The sequence below is a fragment of the Mus caroli genome, chromosome 19 (assembly GCF_900094665.2).
Source record: "Mus caroli chromosome 19, CAROLI_EIJ_v1.1, whole genome shotgun sequence".
Lineage (NCBI taxonomy): Eukaryota > Metazoa > Chordata > Mammalia > Rodentia > Muridae > Mus > Mus caroli.
Window position 1 is genome coordinate 35,631,826 of NC_034588.1, and position 11,493 is coordinate 35,643,318.

Sequence of the window (11,493 nt, forward strand, 5' to 3'; positions counted from 1 at the left end):
CTCACCAGCATCTGCTGTCATCTGGATTTTTGATCTTAGCCATTCTGACTGGTGTGAGGTGGAATCTCAAGGTTGTTTTGATTTGCATTTCTCTGATGATTAAGGATGTTGAACATTGTTTCAGGTGCTTCTCAGCCATTCAGTATTCTTTAGTTGAGAATTGTTTGTTTAGCTCTGAGCCCCATTTTTTAATGGGGTTATTTGATTATCTGGAGTCCAGCTTCTTGTGTCCTTTGTATATATTGGAAATTCGTCCCGTATTGGTTTTTAGGATTGATAAAAATCCTTTCCAAATCTGTTGGTGGCCTTTTTGTCTTATTGACAGTGTCTTTTGCCTTACAGAATCTTTGCGATTTTATGAGGTCCCATTTGTTGATTCTTGATCTTACAGCACAAGCCATTGGTGTTCTGTTCAGGAAAATTTCCCCTGTGCCCATATCTTTGAGGCTTTCCCCCACTTTCTTCTCTATAAGTTTTAGTGTTTCTGGTTTTATATGGAGTTCCTAGATCCATTTAGACTTGAGCTTAGTACAAGGAGATAAGAAAGTATCAATTCACATTCTTCTACATGATAACCACCAGTTAAGCCAGCACCATTTGTTGAAAATGCTGTCTTTTTTTTCCACTGGATTGTCAAAGATCAAGTGACCATGGGTGTGTGGGTTCATTTCTGGGTCTTCAATTCTATTTCATTGATCTACCTGTCTGTCGCTGTACCAGAGTTCCCTGTTTAAATCTGCACCCATTTTTATATTGGGTTATTTCTTGATATCTTGATTTCTTTACCTATTTTGGATATTAGACCTCTATCAGATGTAGAGTTGGTGTATGTCTGTCTTTTCTTATTCTGCAGGCTGCCTCTTTATCCAACTGATTGTGTACTTTCCCTTAGAGAAGTTTTTCAGTTTTGTGTTATTAAATTCATTAAATCTTGATTTTAGTGCCTGTGCTATCAATCTTCTGTTCGTCAGTTTGTTTCCTGTGGCAATGTGTTCGAGGCTGTTCCCCATTTCCTCTGCTATCAGGTTCAGTGTATCTGGTTTTATGTTGAGATCTTTTATCTTCTTGAACTTCTTAATTATCTTCTTCATTCTCAAACAGTTTTGTTAACCTTACCCTGTTTGGTTTCTGTTTTTTTTTTTTTTTTTTTGCTTTCTTTAATGTGTTTATTTATTTTCTCCAATGTTTTGTGTTTCTTGTCTTTCTTTGAGGGATTTATTCATTTCCTCCAATTGTTTGTTTTTGTTTCCCTGGATTTTGGTAAGCGATTAATTTCTCTCTAAGGATCTCCATTATCTTTACATTTTTTTTTTCTTGTGCTTCAGCTATGCTGGAATACTGAGGTCCTGCTGTGGTAGGATAACTGGGCTTCTGTGGAGACATATTGGCTTAGCTGTTATAGATTGTGTTCTTATAGGGCATATAGCAATTTGTAATTTGGGGTGAATATAGGTCTAGGTACTAATTTCTGAGTTTGTTTTGCCTGGTGAGCGTTCCTTTCCTTGGTTTCTGCTTCCACTGTGGGATTTTACTGGAGAGGTTTTGTTGTTGTTGTTGTTGTTGTTGTTGTTGTGTGCTGTCAGATTTTCTGGCTTGCTAAGCTGTTGGATTTAAGGGGAATTAATGCTGGTGTTGGAGGCAGGGGAAGGGAAGTAAGAGGGAGATTGTCTGTTACTGTGACAGGCAAGACCCTGAGTATTGTGACTGGATAACAGAGAGTAGAGAAGCCTACCTGACCTTCTGGTAGACAAATCCTGTGCTCGAGTTGGGTGTATCTCCCTGAGTTGGGGGCTGGGATGCAGCAGAGAGGTGGTAAGTGATGCCAAGGGTGGGGTGGTCTGTGAAATCCACAGGAGGCATGAACACTGGGAAGGGGAGCTGCAGCTTGTATTCTGTTGCAGTACTTGGGATTACTGTAACAATTGCAGTTGAGGTAAGAGACAGAGTAGGGAAGGTCTGTGGACATCCTGCTCATCTTCTGGCAGGTATGACTTGTCAGTTACTGACATCTTTTTACTATATTTTAATCTCTGTTTTGTTTTCCAGTTTTCAAAAGTCTATGGCCCTGTGTTCACTCTGTACTTGGGCAGAAATCCTGCTGTGGTGTTACATGGATATGAAGCTGTGAAAGAAGCCTTAACTGATCATGGGGAGGAGTTTGCTGGAAGAGGAGTTTTTCCAGTGTTTGATAAGTTTAAGAAAAACTGTGGTAAGTGTCCATATGCCTAAGTGTCCATGCATCCAACTGTGCTCATGTACCCATGTGTTCATGTGTGTGTGTTAGATTGTGGTCATAGGGAATATGAGGATAGAATGCAGACTTGAAACTTGTTCAATCCCAGCTGATGGCAGCCACCCATCAGCACCTTTACTTACCTGGGAACTCCCTACTCACTTCTTCTCTTCCTTTAGGGGTTGTTTTCAGCAGTGGAAGAACCTGGAAAGAGATGAGACGCTTCTCACTCATGACTCTGCGAAACTTTGGGATGGGGAGGAGGAGCATTGAGGACCGAATTCAAGAAGAGGCTCGCTGTCTTGTGGATGAGTTGAGGAAAACCAATGGTGGGTGTCACTCATCTTAGACTTCTGTCATTTTATGAGATCCTCCAGAAGTTTTAAGGCTGTCTAGAGCTTTCATTCCATGTTAAACCTCAGTCTTCATATGGAAAGTGTGGTTTGTAGAGAAAATAAGAGAGCTTATATATCTGTGATGCTTGTTTTATGGTGGGATTGTGTCTGTTGTAGAGGGTCTAAGCCATCATTTAATGCCAATCTTTTCTAACTGTTTTGTTTTAAGTAAGAAAATGATTATGTGAATTTATATTGTGAACTTATTTTCTGACTATGTAAGGACAATAATTTCCATTAGTATAAATATTAATTTCACTAGCAAACATGTTGCATGTAATCACAGCCTCACACTTATATGGAAAAGGAGCCACAAAGTACAATTGTCTCTAATTGGACTATATTGTACAACTGACATATGCTACATTCCTGCATAAAATTCTGACAGAATGTTGCTGTGTAACATATTTTTTGTTTGGCTATATATCTTAATAAAGATTTATCAGTTCATGTTCTTTTAAAAGTATGCCATAATTTATAAAAGAATAGATTACTTATTTCTATGCTATTTTCTTTTTAAAATAAATGTATGTTATTACATGATTTTAAAAATTAATGTTCAATCATCAGTGATATATATAACTAGGCTTCATTATTGGCTCCATCTTCATTCATTTATCTTATTTTCCTTCATTTTCTGTATTAAGGAGTGGCTACAAATTTATAGAAATAATTGTTTTCTCTCACTTTCAGGTTTACAAAGATTTTGAAGTACTTGCCACAATGAAACATGACCTTGTTTTTAAATGCTGTCTTTCACATTAAGTAACAGATGAGAAAAAAAATTCAGATTTCTTCTCTGAGTCACACATACATCCATGTTTCTTAAGTATATTTTATTTTGTCCTTTGACATAACAAAATATTTATTGATACATTTTTGGCATTGCTATAGTGTTTCAAGCACATGAAATCTGAATGACTAAGTCAGTTTCTTATTATGTAATGTCCCAGTATTTATCCAAAATACTTTTGATTCAATTTATTTTTATCTTAGGTTTTGAGTTTTCTAAGTGCCTTAGTGATTTGATTATAGAGTCCTCCTCAAACAATACATGAATGTTAAAAAGTAATAATGTTAAGGAATGATGGACATGTTAGTTACTTCTGTTACTTAAATAAAATATCCAAGAAAAGCACCTGAAGGAGGGTAATTTGGGATTATAGTTTTTGTTTATAATCTATTATGATAGAATTTCACAGAAGGGGAACTTGAATCACTTTCTGGTTACTCCATGGTCCATGGCACATATATAGCAGAGGACTGACTTGTCTGGACTCAATGGGAGAGGATGGGCTTAATCCTGTAGATATTTGATGCCCCAGGAAAAAGGGATGCTGAGAAGGGTGAAGTGAGGGTGGATGGGTATGTAAGGGGGGAGGGTGGATTGGTAGGGGAGAACCTTCTTAGAGGCAAAGGGGAGGGCTGTTAGAGTGAAGAACTTTGGGAGGGGGGACTAAAGGGGTGCAACATTTGGAATGCAAATAAATAAAATAATTTATAAAAATAAATAAATATGAAGTACAATAATGAAAAAAAAAATGCCCCTGCTTGGTCAACTCCCTTCAGTTTATGCAGTCCAGCACCTAAGCCTATGGAGTGGTGCTAATCAATGCGATGGGTCTTCTCACTCCACTGACATGTCCAGAAGCTCCTCTTACTGGTGATGTGAGAGCCTGCCACATTGATAATCAATATTAAGCACCTCAGACATTTAGTCCTTTTAAATGGAGGCAAATAATAGGAGGCTTGTAGACATAGAAGAGAGAATTAAAACTACCTATTTCTTACTTTTGTGTGCTTTCTTTTGGGGGCATATTTCAAACAAAAGTTCTCATCTTAACTTTGCTCTAAGAAATCAATTTTATATTTCATGCTTATTTATACATTTTCATGTCACATAAAATAGATGTTTCATTTTTATGTTAGTTTTCTCAATACATGAATTGATGCAATCTGTATTTATTGTATTCTACTGGCTAGGGACATGAATCTTTTAACTGCTACATACGAGTGTTTCTAGGTTCCCATAACCACCCTAAAGGGAGGGAGGTGGTTTTTCCCTTTAATTTTTATCAGTTTTTTTGAGAATTTTGTACAGTGCATTTTGATCATCCTCATCCCTAAACTATTCCCAGCTCTATACTTCCTTCCACCCCCATTCATTCTTGTATTGTGTTGTTTAGAGGCTTCACAAACAGGCATGACTAACTTCTAGCCTTGGATTGCTGAAGACTTTTTTCCCCTTACAAAAGAGTAGACACCTGGTGTGAAAGAGCAGTCAATGGAGGTATGAGATGAAAACTGAGCACACTTAAATTCATAACTTAGATAGAAGGCCAGATCAGTGAACTTACATTAAATATAAAAATGATGCACAAGTGTAGTGGACTACTGTTATGTCTCTTAGGCCGTGTGTGTGTATAAGACTTGTCATCAGTTTATCTGTTAAGATATATCATTTTTAAATACACACATATATTTCAGCAGCATTTTAAAGTTGTTTCCAATTCTTTAGGTGAACCCTGTGATCCCACCTTCATCCTTGGCTGTGCTCCTTGCAACGTCATCTGCTCCATTGTTTTCCAGAATCGTTTTGATTATAAAGATCAGGAATTCCTTACCTTCTTAGACATCTTAAATGAAAATGTNGAGATTCTGAGTTCCCCTTGGATTCAGGTGAGTTCAAGTTTCTTTCTTTAAAAACCAAACCAAACCAAACCAAACCAAACCAAACCAAACCAAACCAAACCAAACCAAACCAAACCAACAAAACCAAACCAAACAAATAAAACAAAACCCAAAAACCACTTAGAGATATAGGCTCCATGAAATTTCAAAAAATTCTCAAGAGAAATGAAGGCTTAACTGTGTGCTGTTAGAACACTGTTCACTGGTTTTCTATTAATCCTCAAATCACTTTCTCTATAAATCTTCAGATCAATGCTTAGAAGATGCTTACATAACTCAGTGGACATTTATTTCATTGTTAAACGCTGTTAGCCACAAGGCTTATGCTCCATTAAATATTTTAGAGACCTGGTCATCAAAACACTTACCAGAAACATCATAATATGCAATAAGAATATTTTCTTCAAGTAGAGACAGTGTTTGGGATCGAAACTACTAGGAACCCTGGAGTACAGCATTGATATTTGAGTGGTGTGTGTATCATGTCAAAATTTTCCTGTGCTGAGTTGGCATATCTTACAGTTGTCTAAAGACTGCTTGTATGATCTTGAAGAAATCATCTAGCTGGTCTGCACAGGTTCACAGTTGTAATTCAAGAACCCTTGAGACTTTATCTGTTAAATTTCTTATTTCATTCTCCCATAGGCATTTTTACAAGCAGAAAGAATGTCTATACAAAACATAAATTCACTCAAGATGGATAGCATATATTATTTATATTTGTATTTACTCTTCCTGGCCAAGGTTTACTATAAGGTACACACACACACATTCTGTGTTTTAAGCGTCTATCATTTTCTTTTGTAGATTTGCAATAATTTTCCTGCTGTCATTGATTATCTACCAGGAAGACACAGAAAATTACATAAAAATTTTGCCTTTGCAGAACATTACTTTTTGTCAAAGGTAAAACAGCATCAAGAGTCACTGGATATTAACAGTCCTCGGGACTTTATTGATTGTTTCCTGATCAAAATGGAACAGGTAAAATGTTAATAAAACTCCAATTTAGTTATTTGACTGCTTGAGCATTTTTTTTTGTCCCATGAATTGTCTGTGTTTACAGGGAGATTTTAATGGCTCAGGCCAGCACTGTTTGACAAGTACTTCATGCGCTTAATATGTACATGGATTTGCCATAAGAATTCCAGTAATATAATATTCAGTTCAGTAATTTGAATATATTGACCCTATTTTTTTAAACAAAATAACCTAGAAAATGAGTCATGCTGGGTGTGGTGGCGCACGCCTTTAATCCCAGCACTTGGGAGGCAGAGGCAGGTGGATTTCTGAGTTCGAGGCCAGCTTGGTCTACAAAGTGAGTTCCAGGACAGCCAAGGCTATACAGAGAAACCCTGTCTCGAAAACCAAACCAAAACAACAACAACAAAACAAAACAAAAAAGAGTTATATAATGCAATGGGTCCATCACATGGAAAGATTTCTAAAATTCTCAGAAAAAAAAATGTCATGCCATAATAGACAGATGAATACTGTCTTTGTAGACAATGTATGGAACTTAGAAAAGAGCTCAAGATAGCCAGACTACCTACAACATCTGCAGATTGAATCAAATCTTAAAATCTTAGCTGTGCGCAGCTGAGGAGTTTTCAGGTGAATTCTAAGGTGCAGGTTGCAGTGTGAGAAGGAATGATTAGTGCCAAGGATGAATGACGCCTTAACCGAGTGTAACTTCAAGTGAGTTGATGTGAATGTAGAAGTATAGATTGATGTCTCTCAGGCACCTATATGAATAAATGCTTCTGTCATTGCTCCATTTTGTAGAAAAGCCACTTATTTTTATTGAACACTGTTGGCACTTATCATAAATGTAAGGTCTTTTTTGTTGTTGTTAGCTTTCCGTTCTGATCCACTGAACTTTTACCCTTATGCTTGCTGTGTAATGGATTTACCATTCTTTTATATATTTATCTAGCTATTGGATATTTTATGTATTTACATTTTGAATGCTATCCTCTTTCTGGGTGTCCCCTATGAGTCCTTCTATCCCATCCCCCCTCCCTATGCTTCTATGAGGGTGCTCCCCCATACACCCACACACTCCCACCTCACTGCCCTGGCATTCCCCTACACTGAAATTGAGCCTTCAGAGGACCAAGGGTCTCTCCTTTTATTGATGCCAGATAGTGCCATCCTCTGCTACATATGCAACTGGTGCCATGGGTTCCTCCATGTGTACTCTTTGGTTGGTAATTTAGTCCCTGTGAACTCTGGGTGGTCTGGTTGGTTGATATTGTTGTTCTTACTATGGAGTTGCAATCCCTACAGCCTCTTCAGACTTTAACTCCTCCATTGGTGTCCCTGTCTTCATTATAATGGTTGGCTGTGTGCATTTGCCTCTGTATTTGTCAGGCTCTGGCAGAGCCTCTTAGGAGGCAGCTTAAACAGGCTTCTTTTAGCAAGTACTTCTTGGCATCCATAACAGTATCTGGGTTTGGTCTAAGATCAAGAATCACCGATTGGGACTTCATAAAGTTGCAAAGCTTCTGTAAGGCAAAGGACACTGTCCATAGAACACCAGTTCTACCACCAGTTCCCCTTCCCCCATTGCTACACACCTCTGTTCAAATTCCTGATTCTCTGAATATTATTCCCTTCTCCTCCCATACCTGATACAGACCCTTTTACCCCTCCCCCTCCTCTCTTCCTCCCATGTCCCTCACACCTTCTACATTCTATGAGTATTTTGCTTCCCTTCTAAGAAGGACTGAAGCATTCACACTTTGGTCTTCCTTCTTCTTGAGCTTCATGTGGTCTGTAAATTGTATCTTGGGTATTCTGAGCTTTTGGGTAGTATCCACTTATCAGTGTGTATATACCATGTGTTTTTTTTTTGTGGCTGGGTTACCTAACTCAGGATGATATTTTTCAAGTTCCATCCATTTGACTGCGAATTTCATGAAGTCACTGTTTTTAATAGCTGAGTAGTATACCACTATGTAAATGAACCACATTTTTTGTATCCATTTCCTCTGTTGAAGGACACCGGGGTTCTTTCCAGCTTCTGGCNATTATAAATAAGGCTGCTATGGACATAGTGGAACATGTGTCCTTATTACAAGTTGGAGAATCTTCTGGGTATATGCCCAGGAGTGGTGTTGCTGGATCTTCAGGTAGTACTATGTCTAATTTTCTGAGGAACCACCAAACTGATTTCCAGAGTGGTTGTATCAGCTTGCAATTGCACCAGCAATGGAGGAGGGTTCCTCTTTCTCCACATCCTTGCTAGCATCTGCTGTCACCTCAGTTTTTGAACTTAGCCATTCTGACTGGTGTGAGGTCGAATTTCAGGGTTGTTTTGATTTGCATTTCCCTGAGGACTAAGGATATTGAACATTTCTTTATTTGCTTCTTGGCCATTCAGTATTTCTCAGTGATATTCCTCAGTTGAGAATTCTTTGTTGAGTTCTGTACTCATTTTCTAAATAGGGTTATTTGATTCTCTGGAGTCTAACTTCTTGAGGTCTTTGTATGTATTAGATATTAGTCCTCTATTGGATGTAGGATTGGTAAAGATCATTTCCTAATCTGTTGGTTGCTGTTTTGTTCTAGTGACAGTGTCCTTTGCCTGACAGAAGCTTTGCATTTTATAAGGTCCCATTTGGTGATTCTTAATCTTAGACCATAAACTATTGGTGTTCTGTTCAGGAAATATTCCCCTGTGTCAATGTGTTCAAGTTTCTTTCCAAGTTTCTCTATTAGTTTCAGTGTATCTGGTTTTATGTGGAGGTCTTTGTCCACTTAGACTTGATCTTTGTACAAGGAGAGAAGAATGGATCAATTCGCATTCTCCTACAAGTTCACCACTAGTTGAACTAGCACCATTTGTTGAAAATGCTGTCTTTTTTCCACTGGATGGTTGTAGCTCCTTTGCCAAAGATAAGTGACCATAGGTATATGGGTTCATTTCTGGGTCTTCAGTTCTATTCCATTGATCTACCTGCCTGTCACTGTACCAATACCATGTAGCTTTTTATCACAATTGCTCTATAGTACAGATTGAGGTCAGGGATGGTGCTTTCCCCAGAAGTTCTTTATTATTGAGAATAGTTTTCTGTATCCTGAATTTCTTGCTATCCCAAGTGAATTTTCAAATTGCTCTTTCTAACTCTTTGAAGAATTTAGTTGAAAATTTGATGGGGTTTGCATTGAATCTGTTGATTGCTTGACAAGATGGCCATTTATTTTTCTATACTAATCCTGCGAATCCATGAGCATGGGAGATTTTTCCACCTTCTGTGGTATTCTTCAATTTCTTCTTCAGAAACTTGAAGTTCTTGTCATATAGATCTTTCACTTGTTTGGTTAGAGTCACACCAAGTTATTTTATATTGTTTGTGTCTATTGTGAATGGTGTCGTTTCGCTAATTTCTTTCTCAGCCCATTTATTTTTTGAGTATAAGTCTACTGATTTGTTTTAGTTAATTTTATATCCATCCACTTTGCTGTTTAGGAGTTTTGTGGTGGAATTTTGGGGTCACTTAAGTATAGTATCATATCATCTGTAAATAATTATATTTTGACTTCTTCCTTTATCATTTGTATCCCTTTGACCTCCTTTTTTTCTAGTTGATTTAGCTAGAACTTCAAATACTATATTGAATAGATAGGAATAGAGTGAGCAGCTTTGTCCAGTTCTTGATTTTTATTGGGGTTGCTTCAAGTTTCTCTCCATTTAGTTTGATGTTGTCTCCTGGTTTGCAATATATTGCTTTAACTATGTTTAGGTGTGGGCCTTGAATTCCTAGTCTTTCCAAGAGTTTTAACATGAAGGGATGTTGAATTATGTCTAATGCTTTTTCAGAATCTCATGAAATGATCATGTGTTTTTTTTTCTTTGAGTTTGTTTATATAGTGGATTATGTTGGTGGATTTCAGTATATTGAACCATCCCTGCATGCCTAGGATGAAGCCTACTTGATCATGGTGAATGAGTTCTTTGATGTATTCTTGGGTTCGATTTGCAATAATTTTATTGAGTACTTCTGCATTGACATTCATAAGGGAAATTGGTCTGAAGTTCTCTTTCTTTTGGTGTCAGTGTAACTGTGGCTTCATAGAATGAATTAGGTAGTTTAGTTAAACCTATTAAGTTTCTGTTGTCATCTCTCCCTTTTTATTTATGATTTTGTTAATGAATATACTGTCTCTGTGCCCTCTTGTTAATCTGGCTAAGGGTTTCTGGTCTGAGACTGTTCCTTGGTTCTTGGGTTCTTGGCCTCCAGGCAGGTCATTGGAGAGGAAGTGATGATTTTATCAGTGCTCACAGGTGCTTCAGCACTCCTGGGAGACCAGCTCTCTCCCAGCAGTATTTGGGTATGGCGAGCACAGTGTCAGCTCTAGGCCCTAAAAAGTCTTTAATTTCTTTCTTTATTTCTTCTTGATCAATTTATCATTGAGTAGAGTGTTGTTCAGCTTCCGAGTGTATGTGGGCTTTCTATTGTTTATGTTGTTATTGAAGACCGTGGTGATCTGATAGGATACATGGGATTATTTCAGTCTTCTTGGATCTGTTGAGGCCTGTTTTGTGACTAATTATATGGTCAGTTTTGGAGAAGGTATTATGAGGTGCTGAGAAGAAGGTATATTCTTGTGTTTTAGGATGAAATGTTCTATAGATATCTGTTAAATCCATTTGGTTCATAACTTTAGTTAGTTTCACCCTGTCCTTGTTTAGTTTCTGTTTCCATGATCTGTCCATTGATGAGAGATGGGTGTTGGATTCTCCCACTATTATTGTGTGAGGTGCAATGTGTGTTTTGAGCTTTAGTAAAGTTTCTTTTATGAATGCGAGTGTCCTTGCCTTTGGAGCATATATGTTCAGAATTGAGAATTCCTCTTGGTAGATTTTTTTCTTTGATGAGTATGAAGTGTCATTCCTTATCTTTTTTGATAATTTTTGGTTTAAAGTCAAATTTTATTCAATATTAGAATGGCTACTCCAGCTTGTTTCTTGGGGCAATTAGCATTGAATTTTTTTGTAGCCTTTTATTCTGAGGTAGTGTACTGGCTATATTTGTGTCAACTTGACACAGCTGGAGTTATCACAGAGAAAGGAACTTCAGTTGAGGAAATGCCTCCATGAGATCCAACTGTAAGGCATTTTCTCAATTAGTGATCAAGGGGGAAAGGCCCCTTGTGGGTGGGACCATC

At 37.6% G+C, this 11,493-nt stretch overlaps 1 protein-coding gene across 1 annotated transcript in view; it reads left to right on the forward strand.

Annotated features, from left to right (window-relative positions):
• LOC110285416 (cytochrome P450 2C42-like) overlaps positions 1 to 11,493 on the forward strand; it is a 30,898-nt gene that overhangs the window by 4,193 nt on the left and 15,212 nt on the right. The window contains exons 2-5 of the mRNA XM_021151559.2: positions 2,047 to 2,209; positions 2,413 to 2,562; positions 5,147 to 5,307; positions 6,127 to 6,303. Coding sequence (XP_021007218.1) covers positions 2,047 to 2,209; positions 2,413 to 2,562; positions 5,147 to 5,307; positions 6,127 to 6,303 — 651 coding nt within the window. The remainder of the gene's footprint in view (positions 1 to 2,046; positions 2,210 to 2,412; positions 2,563 to 5,146; positions 5,308 to 6,126; positions 6,304 to 11,493) is intronic.